This window comes from Nyctereutes procyonoides, unplaced genomic scaffold (genome assembly GCF_905146905.1).
Source record: "Nyctereutes procyonoides isolate TBG_1078 unplaced genomic scaffold, NYPRO_anot_genome, whole genome shotgun sequence".
In the NCBI taxonomy this organism is placed as follows: Eukaryota; Metazoa; Chordata; class Mammalia; order Carnivora; family Canidae; genus Nyctereutes; species Nyctereutes procyonoides.
This window is the reverse complement of record NW_026575052.1, coordinates 65,760,127-65,783,812: the sequence shown is the minus strand read 5'-3', so window position 1 is coordinate 65,783,812 and position 23,686 is coordinate 65,760,127. Positions and strand designations below refer to the sequence as shown.

General features: G+C 37.2%; 1 protein-coding gene across 1 annotated transcript in view; it reads left to right on the top strand.

Moving 5' to 3' along the window:
• Window positions 1-23,686, top strand: part of CUBN (cubilin) — a 259,424-nt gene that overhangs the window by 213,951 nt on the left and 21,787 nt on the right. The window contains exons 59-60 of the mRNA XM_055332630.1: window positions 655-872; window positions 22,480-22,688. Of these exons, the coding sequence (XP_055188605.1) occupies window positions 655-872; window positions 22,480-22,688 (427 nt within the window). The remainder of the gene's footprint in view (window positions 1-654; window positions 873-22,479; window positions 22,689-23,686) is intronic.

The following is a 23,686-nucleotide window of genomic DNA, read 5'->3' as shown; positions in this document are numbered from 1 at the left end:
TGGGGACTCTGGGAATAGTTACTTAAAATGACAAAGCATAAGTCTTAAAGTACTATCTCAAGCCATAAAAGTAAAGTTAAGGATGTATCTGTTGGGATAGTATGAATGGTAACAAATGAGCCGAAGGCATAGTAGCTTATATTTCTCACCTGTGTGAGTATGTTCAATGTGGTCCAGGCTGATGGAAGCTTCATTTCTACATTTGAATCCATGATCAATCACTGTAGTGGAAGGGCAGTATGGCAAATTAAGTAGTAATATTTTTTAAAAATGTCTTCCAAAAAGTAATACATATCACTCTTGCTTATATTTCTATGGCCAGAGCAAATCTTAGGGCTGTGTTGAACCTCGGAGTGTGCACAGAAGGGCAATTCTCCCAAACATCAGGAAAGCAGAGAGCTGCGGAAGTGTGCTAAAGTTTCTGTAACAACCATAATGATCTTAAATGTGAATTTTTGCATATAGCAATCAAATCAGTATAATAGCATATTGTTTCTAATATTTTCTATCAGGTAAAGCATGGATGTTCTGCTTCTAGCCTTTGTCTTGTTTTTTGTTTGTTCTATTTTTGTTTTCATTTTTACAAGAACCAAGGGTATGATATAATGGAAATCCAAATGGAGATCATCAATATTAACAAGGTTAATTCCACAGGTTTAGTGATTTTGATGTGGTGCCTTCCACCTTCTGCTCCCAAGACTACCTGGCAATTTATGATGGTTCAAACATCAGTGATCCCCTTCTTGGTAAATTTTGTGGTTCCAACCTTCCACCAAATATTAAGAGCAGCAATCATAGTATGCTTCTGGTATTTAAGACCGATTCATTTCAGACGGCAAGAGGTTGGAAAATAACTTTCCAGCAGACACTGGGTAAGAATTTTGGATATATAAATCTATTTTTCATGACTGTGACTTTTCTGCTTTACTATTTTTATTCACCTGACAGAAGTTGCTTTTCATTTAAATTTTGAGGAATATGTTGCATGTAGTTTTGGTTTTAAAAATTATGTATTTGATTAACAAAAAATCACTCAACTAATATACCTCTCTGGTATCCAAAGTAGAGTCTGCCTACACAACCATTTCTTTCTTTCTTTTTCTTTTTTTTTTTAAAGATTCTGTTTATTTATTCATGAGACACACACACACACACACACACACACACACACACACACACACAGAGGTAGAGAACACAGGCAGAGAGAGAAGCAGGCTCCATGCAGGGAGCCTGACATGGGACTCGATCCCCGGTCTCCAGGATCACACCCTGGGTTGAAGGTGGCGCTAAACCGCTGAGCCACCCAGGCTGCCCTACACAACCGTTTCTAATGAGACCTGAGCCTCATTTTATCACTGATAGAAATGGCAGAAGTTTAGCCTAAAAGCAGGCAAGGGCCCCATTAAGAAAGAAGGCCTCATGACCTGTGTAGACTTTATCCTTAAAATGAAGAAGAGCCTGGGGAGGATTTTAAGTAAGAGCTGCATGGCCAGACTTGGCTTCTGGAGAGATGATAGTGGTAGCAGGGTGGAGGAAGGCTGAGGTAAGAGGACCCTATGCCTTGAGAAGAAGCTCATTACAGAATTACGGATGGCACAGGTTGAAGGTTCAAGCTGACACAGTGGGAATGGAAGTAGAAGGAAAAGTAAGAATCTCAGAGAAATTGAGAAGGTAGACTGTATTGGAAGTACAGTTTGGAAGTTGGCAGTACATTGCAGGAGGATAGGATTTGAGGATGATTTCTAGATAAGGGCACCATAGGAGGCTAAGATTTCGGGACAAAATACTATATTTAGGTTAGAGCACTTGTGGTTGGAAGCCTATGAGACACCTAAATGGAGAAAGATGAGAGGAAGTTGGTGCTTGAGAAACGATTTGGGCTGGAGATAGTGATCTGGAAATCTTCTAGAGGTGAAAGAAGAAGCTGGATATGAGGATAAATTGAAGACCCTTTATTCCCACTGCATGTGAGAAATAATTATCTATATAAAATTAACTCAGAACTTGGAATCCTTTAAAATCTAAGTTAGGTCATCCATTCTCTGTTTATCTATACCCATAGTGTCACAGTCTAAGAAAATTTATTCTGACTCTGGAAAGTGCTTTGATTGTTCCATTTGGATACAGACATAATTGATGTTCTGAAAACAAACAGCTCACCATACGAATCAGAGAGATCTGAGAAGTTTCCAGCACTAAGTATCCTGCTCAGACTCTTTATCCTCACCCCCTGCTATAGGTAACCTTCAGCCCTCTGATCCAAAGCCAAGCTTACCTGAAGCTTTCTTTACATTTGATATGTTGCTTTCTTGTGCATTTCTTGAGGGAAGCAATTAGACATTTGTGTTGTGAAGGCTTCCCAATACAACATAGATGTCATGACAAATTGTATCAGAAAAGTACTTTGCTACTTAGCTGTATCAACAATAACTTGAAAGCAAGTCTCACGGGTAGTCAGGAAGTATTGCCTCAATAGACTTTGCCTAAGTGAAGTGGCATACAAAACACAGAGGGTATTTTGAAAGAAAAATTCATTTTCCTTTTGAGATTTTTGCACAAAAAAAGCTCATACATTCTTGCCTTTAGCACAGACTTTAGAATCAAATGATGGATATTTGCATTTGCTCTTGCTACCTGCTTTCAAGCTGTTTTTCTTTTTCCTAATATATTCTCACATGACCACCGAAATAATCTTAAAGCACTCTCCACTGCTGTCATCTGTGTGAAGCTTCTTGAGTCAGTGTTCCCTTGCCTCATTAATTACTGGTTTTCTGAGCTACACAGAAGGCATTTGGACTTACTGTGACATGTTAAAGTAGCACAGAAGGGAAAATCTTATATTGTCAGAGGCATTGCTCGTGTATGAGCACTGGGCTCCTTCGATCAATTACTGTTTTCCTCCAGTCACACTTAGAGGAAGGGTTCAAGTGCCAGGAACAGAAATGGAATGTAATTAGTTTCCAGGGTGGTGCATATCATGATGGTGACTTTTACCTCTTTTTCATCTTTATAAATGCTTTCAGACACTTGGAAATATCTAAGAAGTGGTTTGGAGTAATCTCTAACAGTAATTTTTTTTTAAACTGAAAACCTAGGTGTTAGTTACCATTTGGCATTGCTTTGGTTTCAGAAAGCCTTTGATACGACACATATAAGTTTGCTGATCATTCTGCATAACTTCAGTTTTGTTATTTGTTTTTGTTTGTGGTAAGGAAGTAGGAGAAATAGCAATGAGAGTAGATTGAATTCTAGGGTTTATAGAATCTTTTAGTTATGTATCTGGATTTTTTTTTAAAAAAAACAAACTTAGACTTGGCCACCGGGATGCACCTTTCACATCTGTCTTATCCATTTAAAACCACCCCACTTTCCCACAGAGAGGGGAGAGCACCTGTGTAGACCTGACAGTGAATTTTCAACGGTCACATGAATTTTCAACAGTGAATGTCCAAAACTGTCAGTTCAGCCTGGAAAAAAGTATTTTCACAGAATAAATCATTGGTGTGAAGTGGAGACCATTTTAGTGTGTGACATCTCAGTTTAGTTCATTTTGACTAACACACTAGAGTTGTGCAAAATTTCCAATTAGATGATACATTTGACAATACTTTATATATGTCTGCCTCATTTTTTCAGAAGTCAAAAGGCCTCACTCATGTAACTCATGTAACTATGTGATCATGAAGTGAAATCCTTCTTCACTTGTATTGCTAATGGTCAGAACAAATTTGGGGCATATATCCCATGGTTGATTGTTAATTACTAAATATGTAGAGAAACTGAGTTTCCTCCTTTCATGGAACTTCTATGTTAAAGGTCCATAATGCATGGGGTATAACGTAAAGAGAAAGCAAGGCCTTCACGGGGCCTAATATCTAACTATAATACGAATCTGCCATCTTCTCTTGCTCTCTGGACCCCAGCACCCCATGAATAATTGATTCTGAGAGAAGATAACCAGCAAAGCGATTATCTCAGGCATTAGGGATCTGTGAAACTCTGAAATTAGCTAAGTGTTTTTCTCAAGAGAATTAGCTTTTGTCTGATTGTCAATGGTATCAATGATCTTATAAAGTATAAAAAGCTACCATCAGTCCCATGAATTTGGCTGAAATGAGAATGCTATATAGTGCAGAATTGACATTGATAAGTATCCTTTATTCTCTTCATTTCTGCTAGTTGAGCTTTTGCCCCTCCTTGGCCACCAGGGGCTGCTTTGGCCATGGCAGTGCTTACACGCGTGTCTTGTGAAGCATTTAAGAATTGCAAACATGTTTTTAAGCTTTCTTTTTCTAAAAAATTTATTCAATTGTATTTATTTATTCATGAGATATGCAGAGAGAGAGAGGCAGAGATATAGGCAGAAGGAGAAGCAGGCTCCCTGCGAGAGCCTGATGTGGAACTTGATCCCAGGATCCCTGGATCATGACCTGAAACAAAGGCAGATGCTCAACCACTGAGCCACCCAGGCACCCCTGTTCTAAAACTTTCAGAGCCCCTGTTGCTTCTTACTGTCCTGGTCTCATGTCAGAGTGCTGCTCTTCAGTCTTACTCATGGCATGCTCATCACATTAGACACCAATCTTCCAGATATTTGATTAGATCAGTGATTTAAAGTACATTTATTTGTGTAATACCGTGGTAATTACATTTTTTAAAGTAATGTATTCATACCACTTTAGCAAAATGTTAGTGTCAAAAATTGACCCTGACCTAATTAGGTATGAGATTGGTAGGCATTTGGATCAAGGAAAGAGTAAAGAGTGACCCTTCAGGATGACATGTCCTAGAAGGACAAGGACGTCACCCTGGAGAAAGAAGATGGCAATATCAAGGACAAAGGGATGTCAATGACTAGAGGTTTTCTTCACCTAAGGCTGGAAGCATTGGATGTGTGACCAAAGCTCCCACCTCCCTGTGGTCCACAGTCCCTCTGCTGAGGATGAGGGCCATTGCCTGTCCCTTCCTCGAGTATGTGCCATATAGAAAACAAGTCAGATGGCAATACAGTCAGATTCACAGACCTTGCTGTGAGACAAAGGCAAAAATACCAAAGTACATGTTTAACAAAAACAAAATGAATTGTGCTCCACAAAGATGGAAACACTCCCAGATGGGAAGAGCTGTAGACCAGAAAGCAGGTGGCCATGATCTAATCGTTCCATTATAACATTGCCTGGTAAGATGCTTTAGAAAATCCTATAACACTTTTCACCTCTATTTTTAGCCACTAAAAAAAGGTCAGTTTGAAAATTATTATTTTCTTCCATTTAAGAATGTGATAGGGATAAAGTAGTTAATTCCTGTAAAGTTCCTCAGATGTCAAAGAGAAAGACTGTTATGTTATCAGAAAGTAATGTTGTGGTCTTAAACTTTTGTAAGGCTCCATGACCTGCTCCACTCTCTCTGTCAGGTGGGGAAGCCGGGGTCACCATCATCAATAGGACCACTCCATGGTGCAATGATTTTTTTGTTCATTCTTATTCACTTTGCACTGAAATCTAACCAGCAAATCCTCAAGTATGTTTTATAACCTAAATCTGAAATCAAAAACTAAATTTTAATTAAATTCTAACCCTTTGCAGAGGCCTAGCACATAACTGATACACCATCAACATGGGCTGTGTGAATGCATTGAAGAATAAGTAGATACGTTATACCTACTTAAGAATTAATTACCTTATAAGTAATATAAATGGCATACTATGCGTTGCATTGCCTTCTTCTCAATTATGGTTCATATGGTTCAGCTGTGACTCGAGGTAGTAAATTGAATCATTTTCATCCTCAGAGAATTGGGGGTACTAGATCAGACTCAACCTCGGGTCATGTGTATCTGGCCCCTGGATTTTTGCCCACTGCCATAACATCTGGAAAATGTCTCTCTAACATGCTAAACGAAAGCCCTGGGAGCAGCGAGAGGAAGCTGAGGGAGTTGAACCTGAGTTTGTTGATGGGAGGGAACAGGGGGAGGAAAGGGGAGACAAAGGCAATGAGAGTCTGCGGCCCCAAAGATGGAAAATGTGGTCAAAACAGATGGAGAAACATATAACAACGTGTCAAAATCAGACTCTGGTTTCTAGTTATTTTTTCAGTTTCAGTTTTGGTGTTCAGTTTGGACTTTGAGAGGCATTCTAAAATTGTGTAGCTAAACGGTAAAAGAATAAACTTAAAGAACGTTCAGTGACTCTAAATATTGATGTGTGTATGTTTCCATGTGCTTCTTAACAGCCTGATAAAAGCTGCCAAACCATATTACTTTTAAAAGCAAAAGTGCAGTAAGAGAGTTGAGTTATGACTTGAATAATTTCATAAATCCCTGCTCAAGTAACTCTCAGTTTAGCAGTAATGAGGGTATTACTCGAAAGCACTGGTGTTTGTTCTCTCTCTCTCTCTTTTTTAAGATTTTATTTATTCATGAGAGACAGAGAGAGAGAGAGGCAGAGACCCAGGCAGAGGGAGAAGCAGGCTCCATGCAGGGAGCCTGATGTGGGACTTGATGCCCTGTCTCCAGGATCACGCCGTGGGCTGAAGGCGGCGCTAAATTGCTGAGCCACCTGGGCTGCCCTGTCTGTTCTCTTAATGTCATTTAAGACATTGAAGCCTGAGAATGAGATGAGCTGAAATTGTACACCCATTTGCAGAAAACTAGACTGAGCTTATTTCCGTCCTTTCTAAGCCTTTTATCTTTCACTGGTGATTGGATTTCCCTTGAGAGATGATGTCAAAGACAAAGTTATCTGCAGTTTCTTCCTTGTGGGTTTTATTGAAAAGGGTTTTTTTGCTGAGCAGAAAATTTGGGGCTACAGTAAAGAAAACAACAATGAGTAGTTCACCAAAACATTACAAAAGCAAGTAGACAGGAGTAAAATCCTGTCTGCAAAAGGAAAGGAAAGATTTTTATTAAAATATCTTCCAACACCAGAATCTATGCCCCCACCCCCTGGAACAACCAGATTGCCATGCGTGGTCATGAAGAGTAGGGCTGCTGTGGGGAAAAATAAAATCGACAGTATTGTGGAGACTAAACCAAGTGATAAAATTGAGTTAGTGGTAAATCATAAGATAACACTAGAAAACATTTGGGTGAGGGAGAGCTGGGAAGCAATTATCCCTTCATAACCTTAAGGCACATCAGTCCTCCTCAAAATGGAATCTAGTCTTATCTCAGATGTTCTCAAAACCGAGTGTTTTGAGTTAAATACTTGTAACCACAGAATCCCTATAATAATTACTATTATCCTTACTTGGATCAGCTTGACTTTGATGTGTTTGCAGAAGCATAAACGCAAACTATCTGTGGTCAGCATTAAAAAGAATTATTTGGTTGTAAATCAGTTGTTTAGAAATGAAACATCGGGCAGCCTGGCTGGCTCAGCAGTTCAGCGCCACTTTTGGCCCAGGGTGTGATCCTGGAGTCTCAGGATCGAGTCCCGCGTCGGGCTCCCTGCACGGAGCCTGCTTCTACCTCTGCCTGTGTCTCTGCCTCTTTCTCTTTCTCTCTCTGTGTCTCTCATGAATAAATGAATAAAATATTTTTAAAAAAAGATAGAAATGAAACATCATTAGGGCCATGGGACTGTATTTTTCTTGTCGTGATATATGAAAAATCTGTTAATTTTTTGTGGTGGCTGTACATTCTGCTCATTCCCAAATGAAGACATCGCAAAGTCCCAGGGCAAAATGATAGTGACCACCTGTCCCCAGCATCCCCTCTGTGCCAGATGTAGGACAGAGACTTCCTCTAGATGGTCTCTTTTAATCCTCACAACTGCCCATGAGACGGGGATTACCCCATTTTACAAAGGAACAAATAAGAAGTGAAGAGATTAAGCAATTTGTCAGTGGTCAAAATGTTTGTGAGAGGCAAAGGCAAGCTGTGGACCAGGTCTGATCATCTCCCAGATTCACTGTTTTCCTATTCCGCCCCCATCATCTCTGTGGCAGGCAGTCAACATTGCCAGTGACTAAGAGGGATCCTGGGGGTGCATTTTCTGAAAGGCAGGTCATCATTTCTTTAATTCCTCTTTGGCATAGATAGAGTTACTTTTTTCCATTTTCATCTTCTCTTTGATACTGCCTGCTGTTACCAGCATTTCAACTTGTACCTAGCCCCAAATAGTGTATTTACACATCTACTATTACTACATAAATTATTTGCATAGCTACAATTTTATATTATAAAACACTTATACTATGCTGAATTATATTTTTAATATATTGTATAATGTATATATAGTATATCTTTTATAATATATATCTATGGTTTATATTATGTTTATATTTACATTAAAGATCATATATGTATATGCAATATACATATAATATATGCATATTATAGCTCATAATACATAATATAATGATATAATTTAAAAATAGATATGCAATAAAGTCACATTATCTTTCTGATGTTGACAAATGTCAGACAAATGTCACATCTGTCTTATTGGCTTTGTGTGGCATATTGATAAAGAATTAGAACAGTCATGTGGAATATAATTGCCTTGGAATGTAAGAATAATAGAACTCTATGGAAAATAAAACCCTCTAGTCCACAATTATGGCTTCCAGTTTAGTAAAATTCCTCACCACAGAATTCTAATAAAATGAAGGAATTTGGGTATTTATTTTTATGATTTAACCCTGATTGGTACTCTTATAATGATTAGTTTATGAATTGGGCAGCTAAGTCACAAAAGGCATTATGGACCTTGCCAAGGTCACTTAGCAAGTCTTGAGCAGAATTGGGAAAGTAATTCCTGTCTCCACTTTGTCTCCACCAAAGTAATAAAAGTTGAATTATCCATTGCACAATGCATAAGCTAATATATGAACAAGAACAACAAAAAATTATTATTTAAAAGCTAAGGGAAGCTGGGTCTGGTTTTATGAATTCCACTTCTTCCATATTGAAATCTATTTTATAACTGAAGAGCAAGTTGCTATTAAGCCTTCTTTCTCTAAAGAGAACATTTTAAGAAATTTTATAACTTTTGATTTTGTAATTGTCAGTGTAAAAATAAAGTCATACTTCTTTTATTTTTTATAGAATAATTGACATACAGATATTGTATTAGTTTCAACATTACAACATAGTGTTTTAATATTTGTATAACGTTACAAAATGGTTACCACCACCGTAAGTCTAGCTACCATCTGTCATGATGCAAAGTTATACAAACTTATGGACTATATTCCCTATGTTGTGCATTACATCTCAAAGTCTTACTTATTTTAAGACTGAAAGTTATTTTATAACTGTACCTATTAATCCCCTTCATCTATGTTGTCCAATTCCCTTACTACTGTAACCATTCGTTTGCTCTCTATCTCTGAGTCTGTTTGTTTTGTTTAATTTGCTCATTTATTTTGATTTTAGATTCAACATGTAAGTGAAATCATATGGTATTTGTCTTTCTCTGGCTTATTTCACTTAGCGTAATACCTTCTAGGTCCATCTATGTTGTTGCAAACGGCAAGATTTCACTTTTATGGCCGAATAATATTCCATTGTGTGTATGTACATATGTATATAACATCATCTTCATCCATTCATCCATCTATGGACATGTACTTTGATTTCGTATCTTGGCTATTGTAAACAATGTTGCAATGAACATGGGAGTGCCCATGTCTTTTTAAATTAGTGTATTCATTTTCTTCAGATAAATACCTAAAGGTGGGATTTGTGGATCATGTGGTAGTTCTGTTTTTAATTTTTGGAAAAATTTACTGTTTTCCACAGTGGCTGCACCAATTTCTATTTCCACCAACAGCACAAGACGGTTTCCTTTTCTCCATATCCTTGCTAACACTTACTGCTTCTTGTCTTTTTTTATAATAGCCATTCTGATTGGTATGAGGTGTAAATCATACTTCTTTTATATAATGTAGCTGCCACCTTAATGTATCCTGTAATTTACAACTGATTAAATTTACTCTGCTTGCTGAAATCTAATACTCAGAGATTAAATTTACTTAAGTAATAGACCTGACATCATTTATCATTGGAAATTTTTAGCTAAAGAAGTGTTTTTCTATGAAAACACTATCTCTTAGGCAGTGTTTTAAATCATTCAGAGATATTTTTATTACTATCCTGCTGATTGTTCCTTGGCAATCACATCTGTGCTAAAAATCAACTAAATTAGCTTTAAAAACAGGTTAATCCATAGGACAAACAATGTTTAAGTACATATGTTTGTCCATAAGACAAATGTGTTATTTTGTTAAAAAATATAGGTACATACAAAAATATAAGTACATAAGTACATACGTGCACATGTACATAGACATAATGTGCGCACAACCACTTTATAAATCAAGAAATATATTTAACCCCAAAAATTCCCCTTGATGTTAGAGGCAGAGATCCATCCAGTAACTATTTACATTTTCTATTCATTCCTTCATTGTTTATTCAACAATACTCACCAGCTACTTGCTGTGCAGGCAGTGCGCTTCTCCTTAGGAATACAAAAATGAACTGAACAAGGTCCCTATTTCCTGAGAGGTTCATTCGAGTAGAAGAGCTAGTGATTGTAAATTTGGTGCAATAAATTCTTTTTGACAGAAGTATGTGCAAAGGACAGTTGAGGCAGAAAAGAAGAGACCTGCGATACTTTGGTGTTGAGTAAAGAGGACACAGGATATTTAGAGAAAGCATTACAGAGAATGTAAATCCTGAATTGTAGTGTGATTGTAAGGAGTGGAAACTCTGGCACAAGACTTCCTGGGTGCCAACCCAGGTCTTGTCATCCCAACAGTTTTGACCTTGGACACTTTACTTTTCCTCTCTTCATCTCGATGATCTCCTTTGTGAAATGGACGTACTAAAGTGACTACCTGACAGGGTTGTGGTGAGATTAAAAAAAAAAATCCCTGGCACTCATTTGGCATGTCATAAATTTCAGTCATAAATGGTAGTAACTTGGAAAGATGAGAAGGCACTCATTGGGAAAACATCTATAGAGAAGAAAAAGCATGTACCAAGTTGTAGGTGCATTCTGTTTCAAAGCCTAAGGAGTGATTTGCACATCATTTGGGAATACTCTGGGGTATGAGGTGGAGAACAACAGGAGCTGAGACAGCAGAGGTAGACAGAAGCTACAGGTGGGGGCCCCCGTATCATATGCAGAGGGGAACCATGAATTGTTTTGAGCTGGAGAGTGCTATGACCTAATGGATTTGTTTTAAAGAGCACAGTCTAGCACCTGTACAGATGATGTTTTGGAGTAGGAGCAGAATTTTATGCAGGGAAAAATTAGGAAAGTATTACAGTTGTTTTGAGGGGATGATCAGAGAAGTGGCAGTGTGAAAATTAAAGATGTAGAAAGATGAGAATCAATGGGACACTGTGGTCTTGAAGAAGGTAGTGACACTCTGGAGATACCGCTATCCGAATACAAAATTACCAGGGAAGGATCAGGTTTTGTCGGAGAAAATAATAATTTGGGTTTGGGTATGGAGAATTTGGTGCCTTTACGACAACCAGCTAATGTCCACTAGTTCATCAATTAGAAGCTCAGTAGCAAGATCTGGGGTAGAGTTTTGCTTGTTTTTACCTTGAAGCAATGTAATGTGGCAATACACATTTAAAATTGTTATATATTCCTGGTGAATTCCCTTGTGTCATTATGAAATTTTTAAAAAATGTTTTTTGTCTTAATGTCACTTCCCTAGCTTTCTTTAAGTTTGTGTTTGCTTGGTATAGTTTTCAATCTTGCCACTTTCAAACTTTTCCTATCTTGAAGAATATATGGTTCTGTTTTACTTTGTCTTTCAGCTTGAGAATTTCATATATTTTCATCTAATGAAATTATCAACATTATTGTATTTATATAGACCTGTTGTATTAGTTGTTTTCTGTTGGTCATACCTGTTCTTATGTTCCTTTATCCTTTCTTACCCCACTGTGGGGTAAGAAATTAATTCATTTTTGTGACTCTCCTTTTTAAATAATTGCTTATATATTCTGTTCCTCTCCTTAAGTGATTACATTAGAGATTACAGCATTCAGCCTTGACTCGTTAGAATCTAATTTAAAATTAGCCCTTTCACCCCTCATAATAAGTGTAAGGACCTTAGAATATTTTAAATCTATTTATCTACTTCCTGTCTTTTGTGCTATTAATGTTAATTGTTTTAAATCCACATATAAACACATAAAACATTTGTATTGCTTCATGCAATTCGTAATTATGTATATTATGTGTACTTATCATTGCTGTTGTTTTTTTTTTCTTCCTGAATTTCTCTACCTCCTTATGGGATCAATTCATTTCTTTTTGAAGATTTCTCTTTAGTGATTTTTTTTTTATTTGTTGCATATCTCCTGGTAAAAACATCTTTTGGTTTTTGCTTTTCTGAAAATGGTGTTAGTTTGTCTTAAATTTTATGGGATATTTTCTCTGAATATAGAATTCTAGTTTGGCATTTATTTTCATTCTGCAATTTAAGATGCTATTTCTCTATTTTCATCTGATTTCTATCATTTTGGCTAGAAAGTCATTGTAGAATTCTATGTGCCGGTACTTTGAGGGCACTCCCTATCCCTGTCATCCCATTGTAGACTGCTGTACTCCATAGTGAGCTCTCACCATGTGTGCATGCACATGTGTGTATGTGTGTATGTACTTGTGGGTTAATTTTCGCCATTCTGATGGGTGTATATTAAGATCTCATTGTGATTTCAATTTGCATTTTCCTAATGGTGAACAATTTCAGGTGATTTTTTGTCATATATAAGCCTACTTTGGTGAAATAATCTATTTTTATCTTTTGTCTATTTTCTTTTTTTTTTTTTTATAAATTAATTTTTATTGGTGTTCAATTTACCAACATACAGAATAACACCCAGTGCTCATCCCGTCAAGTGTACCCCTCAGTGCCCGTCACCCATTCACCCCCACCCCCCACCCTCCTCCCCCTCCACCACCCCTAGTTCATTTCCCAGAGTTAGAAGTCTTTATGTTCTGTCTCCCTTTCTGATATTTCTCACACATTTCTTCTCCCTTCCCTTATATTCCTTTTCACTATTATTCATATTCCCCAAATGAATGAGAACATACACTGTTTGTCCTTCTCCGGTTACTGTGGCCAAGTTCAAAAAGGGTGTTGCCTGAGTTCTTCTCTGGGATTTTGATGGAATCTTGTCTCACATTTAGATCTTTCATCCATTTTGAGTTTATCTTTGTGTATGGTGCATGAGAGTGGTCCAGTTTCATTCTTCTGCATGTGGATGTCCAATTTTCCCAGCACCATTTATTGAAGAGACTGTCTTTCTTCTAGTGGATCGTCTTTCCTCCTTTATTGTATATTAGTTGAGCATAAAGTTCAGGGTCCACTTCTGGGTTCTCTGTTCTGTTCCATTGATCTATATGTCTGTTTTTGTGCCAGTACCACACTGTCTTGATGAACACAGCTTTGTAGTACAACCTGAAATCTGGCATTGTGATGCCCCCAGATATGGTTTTCTTTTTTTAAAATTCCCCTGGCTGTTTGGGGTCTTTTCTGATTCCACACAAATCTTAAAATAATTTGTTCTAAGTCTCTGAAGAAAGTCCATGGTATTTTGATAGGGATTGCATTATATGTGTAAATTGCCCTGGGTAACATTGACATTTTCACAATATTAATTCTGCCAATCCATGAGCATGGAATATTTTTCCATCTCTTTGTGTCTTCCTCAATTTCTTTCAGAAGTGTTCTGTAGTTTTTAGGGTATATTTTGAGAACCATCTGAATGGTAAATGGTTCTCCAACCTTTTATTTTCAGGTTGTAGGTGTCCTTCTGTCTAAAATGAGTCTCTTGTAGACAGCAAATAGATGGGTCCTGTTTTTTTATCCAGTCTGAAACTCTGCGCCTTTTGATGGGGTCATTAAGCCCATTCATGTTCAGAGTTACTTGAACTTCTTCTTAAAGGGGAGTTTTAAGAGTCCCCCTTAAAATTTCTTGCAGAGCTGGTTTGGAGGTCACATATTCTTTCAGTTCCTGCCTGTCTTGGAAGCTCTTTATCTCTCCTTCCATTTTGAATGAGAGCCTTGCTGGATAAAGTATTCTTGGTTGCATGTTCTTCTCATTTAGGACCCTGAATATGTCCTGCCAGCCCTTTCTGGCCTGCCAGGTCTCTGTGGAGAGGTCTGCTGTTACCCTAATATTCCTCCCCATGAAAGTCAGGGACTTCTTGTCTCTTGCTGCCTTAAGGATCTTCTCTTTATCTTTGGAATTTGCAAGCTTCACTATTAGATGTCGAGGTGTTGAACGGTTTTTTGTCTATTTTCTAATTGGATTTTTTTCTACTGTTGTATTTTGAGAGTTCTGTACATATCCTCATAGTTGTCCTTTCTTACGTATGTGGTTTGCAAATATTTTCTTCCAGCTCATAACTTGCCTTTTCATTCTCTGAACAAGACCTCTCTTAGAGTAAAATGTTTAACTTTTATAAAGTCCAATTTATCAATTTTCCTTTTTGTATATCCTCCTTTTGGTGTCAAGGCTAAGAACTATTTGCCTACTCTGAGGTCCTAAAGATTTTCTGCTATGATTTCTTCTAAAGGATTTATGGTTTACATTTTTGGTAATGTTTATGTCTATTATCCAGTTAGAGCTATTTTTTTATTTTTTATTTTTATTTTTTTTAATTTCATTTTTATTTTATGATAGTCACAGAGAGAGAGAGGCAGAGACACAGGCAGAGGGAGAAGCAGGCTCCATGCACCGGGAGCCCGATATGGGATTCGATCCCGGGTCTCCAGGATCGCGCCCTGGGCCAAAGGCAGGCGCCAAACCGCTGCGCCACCCAGGGATCCCCAGTTAGAGCTATTTTTGTTTAAGGTCTGACATTTAGATTGAAATTAGGTGGGTTTTTTTTTTTTTTTTGCCTTGTGATGTCCAATTATTTTAGCAATATTTATTGAAAAGACTACCCTTTCTCCACTGATTTGTGTTTGCAGCCTTGTAAAAAAGAATCAGTCGAGTGTATTTGTGTGGGTCTACTTCTGTAGAGTTTTTTTTTTTAAGATTTTTTTTTTATTTATTCATTTGAGAGAAAGCATGCAAGGGAGAGCATGAGCATAAGCAAGGGGAAGAGGAGAGGGCAAAGAAGGTCTCCACTGAACAGGAGGCCTAATGAGGGGCTGATCCCAAGGCCTCAAGATCATGACCTGAGCCGAAGGCAGACACTTAACTGACTGAGCTACCCAGGCACCCCTATTTCTGTGTTTTCTCTTCTATTCCATTGATCTATGTGTCTAACTCTCCACCAATATCATACTGTCTTGATTATTATAGGTATATGGGAAACCTTAATATCAAGTGGAATGATTCCTCCAACTTTATTCTTCTTTGTCATGATGGTTTTAAATATTCAAAGACCTGTATTTTAAGATGTAAATTTTAAAGAAGGCATTTTTTAATATGAACAGAAAGATCTTGCTGGGGTTTTGATTTGATAAGAATTGCATTAACCCTATGCCTCAATTTAGGAATAATTGACATCTTTACTATATTGAGTCTTCCAATCCATGAATATGTATATCTCTCCATTTAGTTAGGTCTTCTCAGATTTATTTCATCATCTTGTAATTTTCAGCACACAGATCTTGTATATGTTTCATGAAGTGCATACCAAAGGATTTCCTTTTCTTTGGAGCAATTGCATTTTTATTTTTTTAAATCTTTTATTTAAATTCTAGTTAGTTAACATATAGTGTAATATTAGTTTCAGTGCTAGTAATTATATTTTTAATTTTGGTTTCCACATGTACATTATTAGTATATGGAAATGTGACTGATTTTTGTATATTGCCCTTATATTTTGAGTTCTGCTGAACTCACTAGTTTTAGGAATTTTCATGTAAATTCTTTGTATTTTCTACATCTGAAATAGTGGCAATTCTATTTCTTCCTCTCCAGTCTGTGTATATATATTTTTTCTTGCCTATTAACTGGAAAGAATTCCAATACTCTGTTGAATAAGAGTGGTGAGAAAAAAATATCCTTGCCTTGCTCCTGATTTTAGGATGAAGACATTTAGTTTTTCACCATTAAGTGTCATGATGGCTATAGGTTTTTGTAGATGCTCTGTTCAAGTTGAGAAACTTCCTTTCTATTCCTAGTTTGCTGAGAGGTTTTTTTTTTTTTTTTAAGATTTATTTATTTATCATAGACAGAGAGAGAGAGAGAGAGAGGGGCAGAGACACAGGAGGGGGAAGAAGCAGGCTCCATGCCGGGAGCCTGATGTGGGACTCGATCCCGGGACTCCAGGATCGCGCCCTGGGTCAAAGGCAGGCGCTAAACCGCTGAGCCACCCAGGGATCCCCCTAGTTTGCTGAGAGTTTTTATCATGAATGCATGTTGGATCTTGTTAAATACTGTATCAGGTAATATGATCATATTAGTTTACTTAGTAAATCATGTTTTTAAAATTTCAAAGTGAGTGAGAATGATTCTAATGAAATGCCCTGGGACTGATGATGCATGCGTAAAGTGTTTTCAGTTATACCTAAATAATGCAAAATTAGTAAAAAAGATAATAAAATTCTCCTAAGTTTGTTATACATTTTATTGTTCTTTTTCTAGTGACGTAGCTACTGATTAGTTGCTGAAACTACCTTTCTTTTAGTATTTTAGTTTTATGTTTCCCAAATATTGCCAGACTAAATACATGATCTAAGTGAAATTAGGCTGGGTCTCAAAATAGGATTTTTAAAATGAGTCAAATTGGGTGATATTACTAAAAACAAACAAAAACAAAACATACAATTCATGTTGCAAAAACCATTATGTTGTTTTTCTAGTATAACATCAATATAATATCTGAAAGGTTATACATGTTTGAGGTTGGGAACTAGAAAAATAAATCCAATTTGCTTTTAGAGGAAAAGACAAAACAGGTTCATCTAGAACATAGTTGAATTCTTAAAAATGAATTCTCTGCTCGAGGGCAATTGAATAATGCAGCTTTGAAAATCACAGCAAGATTTAGTCAAAGAAAGGATTATGGAGCTCTAACTGTGTCTCCTGGGATTGAAAGGAAGCTCTCGTGGTGCACCCCCATTTCCCTAAAGCACCAGCCTTCAATGTATTTGTATTCTGTTTCCTGTGCTTCAGTCCGCAACCTTCAACTACAGGCTAAAGCCCCAGCTGGCTCACTGGGAAACAGGAAAATGCCTGAAGTCAGGCCAATCTTTATCTATAAGTATAGCTTGCCATTCACTATGTGTCCAAGGGGTGGCTGTTCCAGAGGCAGATAGAGATCCTATCCAGAAAACCTCAATAAAATGTCAACCACAAAAATGTCAATTCTCATGATAACTATTTAGAAATGCACCTATCTCCAGTAAAGACTTCAAGATATTTTCTCTTAGATAAAATAACTATTTTTCTTTGTTGAATTTTTCTTGGCTTGAGCTTCACTCGGAAGTTTAATTATCAGAGGGAAATAGTTTCAGATTCAGTTACTGATTTTTAATTCAGTAGATCTCGACCCACATTTCACTGCTTACTGTGGGTTTATATTTCCAATATTTCTTTAGCCAAATATTTTCTTTCTCTCAAGAAGTAGCTCTTTTGTAGGAAGTGTTGCCAGTTTTAGGGAAGATGATTAGACTGACATTTGTTCTCAGGTGCAGGGATGCCATATGCCATGCCATATATTCTTTTTTTTTAATATAAATTTATTTTTTATTGGTGTTCAATTTGCCAACATATAGAATAACACCCAGTGCTCATCCCATCAAGTGCCCCCCTCAGTGCCCGTCACACAGTCTCCCCACCCCCCGCCCACCTCCCCTTCCACCACCCCTAGTTCGTTTCCCAGAGTTAGGAGTCTCTCATGTTCTGTCTCCCTCCCTGATATTTCCCACTCATTTTTTCTCCTTTCCCCTTTATTCCCTTTCACTATTTTTTATATTCCCCAAATGAATGAGACCATATAATGTTTGTCCTTCTCCGATTGACTTATTTCACTCAGCCTAAACCCTCCAGTTCCATCCACGTCAAAGCAAATGGTGGGTATTGGTCGTTTCTAATGGCTAATATTCCATCATATACATAAACCACATCTTCTTTATCCATTCATCTTTCAATGGACACCAAGGCTCCTTCCACAGTTTGACTACTGTGGACATTGCTGCTATAAACATCGGGGTGCAGGTATCCCGGCGTTTCATTGCATCTGTATCTTTGGGGTAAATCCCCAGCAGTGCAATTGCTAGGTCCATGACAGAGTATTCTTGACACAGTATGACTGAGGGAGAAGTTTTCTGGATGGTAGGATGTATGTAGTAACAAGGAAGATAATGGATTTATGGTGCTGAACAGCATGTCAAGGTTAAGGGCCGATACTACTTAAAAAGGGCAGGGGGGAGATATAAAAATATCTATATAATAAATGAATATTAATGTCTTGTGTGCAAAACTATTTCATCATCACAGAGTTCTTTCTGATATATCCTGTAATTGTTGAAATATGGAAATATAGAACTAGTAATGTGGGAAAGCACTTTTTGGTAAAGGATCCTCCTTTTGCTAATAATCGTCTCTGTATTTCCCCAAAGACATACATTTATGGTTCCATTTGCTGTAGGAGGAGCAGAAGCAAAGAGCAGTTACACTATGTTTAAAGATTAAAGTGGGGAAATTAGAGCAATTTTAAGCATTTCCTGCACCAACAAATACTGAAAGTTGTTTACTCATGCAATATTATATTAGTTATTTGACTATGCACTCAGATAGTATTTTACTCATATAATATTCTTCAAATATAATATGAATTATATAATTCATTCACATAATGTTATGCTTACTTCAATTATTCGAATATTTTGATCAGGATTGTCTGATGATAATGTTCATTCTCCTTTTTTTTAATGTCGTGTGTATATTCTATGAATTAAGCAATGTGTCCTATTATAGTTTAATAGCTCAAACAAGCTATTTGTGTATTGGTTGGCTATTGCCACAATGTTGCATAATAAACCATCCAAAATTCAATGGCTTATACCTATAACATTTATTTTTATCCCTTATGAGTTGGCAGATGGGTTTGTCTGCCTGTTCCAGGCTACAGCTTCATTGCACTTGGCTTTACAGTTCAGGCTGGATCCAGGCCTGCTCTGTGTGAATCCCTTTCTCCTTCATTAGCAGCTACCTAGGACATGACCTCTTGGTGTATGGAGCACAGGAGCAGAAACCAAAAAATACAGAACCCATTTAAGACCTCTTCTTACTTCAAGACCATTAATATTCTGAAGCCTAATGCCAGTCACTTGGCCAAGCCTAACATTAAGTAAACAGAAAAGCATACTCTGTCCATTCTAATGTGAAGAGAGGGGCTAAAGAATTAAGAATTATCCAATCTACCAGTCAGTCTGTGGAAGCACACACCAATGATTTTTGGGTTCCCTGGAGGGAAAGTGTGTCTATCTTATGACATCAGTGTAGTAGGGGTGTATAAGTGTATATAATGGCACCACTGTACCCAAGTACAATCATCATTTTGCCCTTATTAACCTATTAGTAACAATTAATAAACAAGTGGTGATAAGATAGCTTGAACTTTTAAAAATAACATTTAATTTTTAAAGCAGATGCATTGGGATCCCATTGGGTGGCTCAGTGGTTTAGCATCTGCCTTCGGCCCAGGGCGTGATCCTGGAGACCCAGGATCGAGTCCCACATCAGGCTCCCTGCATGGAGTCTGCTTCTCCCTCTGCCTGTGTCTCTCATGAATAAGTAAGCAAAATCTTTAAAAATAAATAAACCAGATGCATTAATAGAATAAAGCTAGCAATAACAATTTCCAGTATACACACCTTCAACACTTTACCCTTTCTGCCTCCAGCCCAGACTGTGACTAGGTCCTCTCTCCTGTTCTCGTATCTTCCCATTCCACCCCCTTCCATGTAATGCTACTACCAGATACATTTTTAGATCAAAATGGATTAGAAAGTGCATTATGACCCTACTACTCTTCTAATCAAAAATCTCAGGTAGATCCCCTTTATCCACAGAATAAAGTCTTAGGGTCAAGTTCTATGATCTACAGTTGAGGCTCTCTACAGAACAGCCTATCCTGTTTCCCAGTCTTTTTGTTTGTTTGTTTGTTTCCCAGTCTTCTTGTATTTCATGGACTCTATGGTGTTTGCTAACAGAATTATGCTTTCCTATGCATATAAGGTAAATTCTTGTCCACTGCATCTTTGTTTATGAAGTTCCTTTATCCCGGAATTGCCAATACCAATCACATTTCTACATGGTCTTGTCCTGTTGTCCCTCAAGACCCGAATCAAATGTTACCTCTTCCTTGGACATTCTACATCCTCATAGCCTGAAGTAATCTCTCCCTTCCTGCAAAACTCACAAGACTTCTCTGCCTCTTTTATGGTACCTGTTTTATTCTAGATTGTATTATCATTATTTATCTATGTCTTATCACTTCTGTTGGGCTACCATTTATCTTTTCCCACCTCAATAATAAATATTTTTCTTTGACTATTGGAACAGTATTTAATGGGATGCCTAGGTGACTCAGTTGGTTAAGTGTCTGACTCTTGGTTTTGGTTCAGGTCATGATCTCAGGGTTGTGAGATAGAGCCCCACATTGGCTGTGCATTCAGTGGGGAGTGTGCTTGTGATTCTTTCTCTCCCTCTGCCCTTTGCCCCCTCCTCTCCCTCCCTCTCTCAAATAAATAAATATTGGGGTACCTGAGTGACTCAGTCAGTTAAACATCTGCCTTTGGCTCAGATCATGATCCCAGGGTCTTGGGATAGAGTCCTGCATCAGGCGCTTTGCTTCTTGCCTGCCTCTTCCTCTGCTTGTGCTCTTTCTTGCTCTCTCGCTCTCTGATAAATAAATAAATAAATAAATAAATAAATAAATAAATAAATAAATAAAATCTTTTTTAAAAAATAAATCTTTAAAAAAATTTTTGAATAAAAATCCCAGTATTTAATAAATAAATACATTTGTCAATTCAATAGTACCCCCAAGTCATTGTTCTTCCCAGCTCTGCATGTTAATCAGGGTGAGGGGCTTTCTTAAGTAACAAGCAGTTCACACTGGATATAAAAACTGCGCAAACTTCAATTCTTTCTTTAGTTTGCAGGCTTATTTCATGTGAACAGAATCATTAGCAATATGTAGTTCAGCCCTGGGCATTGCTTTGGTTTCAGAATAATTATGTCCTAGATTCCATCTACGGATTTATCAGGGGATGGGCCTTTGGAAGCTTTTCCACTCCAGGAAATGTCTTACTGCACAAATAATCTATAGTTTTACCAGACTTTGAAGCTATGGACAGGGCATTCTGACCTACTAAATAATGCACCCATGCTGAAAAACACTTGGCATATTTGATATCCTTTGCTAGTAAGGAGGGCCACCATTGTTTCCATTTCCTGAGGAGCTCCAAGGCCAAAATCTTAGCGCCCCCTGATGTTGCAAGCAGTGCTTTCACCATTAAGATAAATACAATGAGACAAATGAAAGGCCAATGTCAGTGAGATTTAACTTTGGAAATAATAATACTCTATATTTGGGCAGAAGATAAGCCTTACGAACATTACTTTGAGCACCTACTTAATCTCGATTCCTACTGGGATTATTTTGAATTTAGTCATGCTCATGGTTTCAAAATCGTTCAGTTTGTTGCACTTCTCACATCATTTCTGAAGAATTGGACTGTGAAATGAACAAAAGTAGGTCCTATGTTCTGAGGATTTTGTTCTGTATTTTTTTCATAGTTGACCATTCTGTCATCTTGAGAGGATTCTTTATCTCCCCTTTCTATTTTTATTATGAATTTCAAAGTTTTTATTTCAAAATAGTTTTTTTTTGTTGCCAATAAAGGTCTTTTTCAGCTTCCCTTTCTTTTGGAAAAAAAAACAATCAACTATAGAGTGTGTTTTAATATAAATTGGGCTGTAGTGTTAAATGTGTGTAGTGTTAAATGCCCCTCAGCCTCTTTCTAACAGATTATTTACATAAAAGGTTTGTTGGAAGCCAATTATCTTGGAGTGTTGGGTAAATTCTTCATAAATTCAGTTTTCAATCTGATAGTGTTCATAAAAGCAGAACATAAAAGTAAAATATGTTCATGGCTTCCACAAGCTTTGTTATGCAAAATACTTTATTTTCTAAAAAAATGGATTTTTCAAGGATAGAAAAAACTACAATAAATATCAACAGTTCTAAAAATGCATATAAAACTAAATATGGTCCCCCACTTTTCTAGGTAACTAGACAGGGGACCGAAGGTTAGGTCATAGGCGTAGAAGGAAGTAAACAATGATAAAGTTAATGCAAGTGGAAACAACACTCACATAAGCCCAGAAGCCTGGTGCACTATATGATAATGTTCGTACAAGTGTGACCAAAATAGTTTCTAACTATGTGATTTTACTATACTCTCCATGTAAAATTTAAGATCTTTTCTCTTTGGTTTGTGTAGTGATGTGTCTTTGTTTTAACACAGGGCCTCAGCAAGGATGTGGTGGTTATCTGACAGGTTCAGATAATACCTTTGCCTCTCCTGATTCTGACTCCAATGGAAGATATGACAAGAATTTAAACTGTGTATGGTTCATAATTGCACCAGTAAACAAACTAATTAAACTTACCTTCAATACATTTGCTCTGGAGGCACAAAGTGCTATGCAAAGATGTGTATATGATTATGTCAAGGTAAGGCTATTACATTTCTTAACAATCTTCTAACCCAGACTTTAGTATGATATGGGACAGTTTATACCATTCGGGAAGTCATGAAAATACTGAATAATGCTAATTTTTAAAATGACATATTCTTCAAGGTATAACATTTATTATTTTGTCTTGTTTTTAATTTTTTTGAAAGATTTTATTTATGATTTTGAGAGAGAAAGAGAGCACAAGCAGAGGGAAAGGCAGAAGGAAAGGGAGAAGCAGACTCTCTGCTTAACAGGAAGCCTGAACCAGGGCTTGATCTCAGGACCCCAGGATCATGACCTGAGCTAAAGGCAGACACTTAACCAACTGAACCACCTGAGTGCCTCGTATTATTATAGATATTCTGTCTTCATATCAAGTTAATCTTTAACATGGATGACTCAGAAATTTCATGTGGCTTCTAACTCTAGCTTTAAGAGTCCTTGTTCATCTGTGCTTTGTCAAGAGATTATCTTTAGGAAGATGGATTGTATGGAAAGAGATACTCAAAAGTCCTTTGGCAAATTCTAAAATGAAGTTTCTATATTTACTTTCCATATTACCTATAGATGTAGAAAATAGCTTAGATCTGAAGTCCCTTTAAAAGGAAATCAAGAAACTTTTCTGTTCAATTTTAATGATTCATTAGTATTACATTATTGTGCCTATAAGGCTATATGAATTTAAAGTTTTTTTCTTTTATTTAAGTAATCTCTATACACAATGTGGGGCTTGAACCCATAACCTGGAGATCAAGAGTTGCATGCTTCTACAATTGAGCCAGCCAGGCATCCCTGAATTCAGATTAAACTTTCTTATTATTTTTTTTTTTATGATAGTCACACAGAGAGAGAGAGAGAGGGGCAGAGAACAGGCAGAGGGAGAAGCAGGCTCCATGCACCGGGAGCCCGATTGGGATTCGATCCCAGGTCTCCAGGATCGCGCCCCAGGCCAAAGGCAGGCGCCAAACCGCTGCGCCACCCAGGGATCCCTAG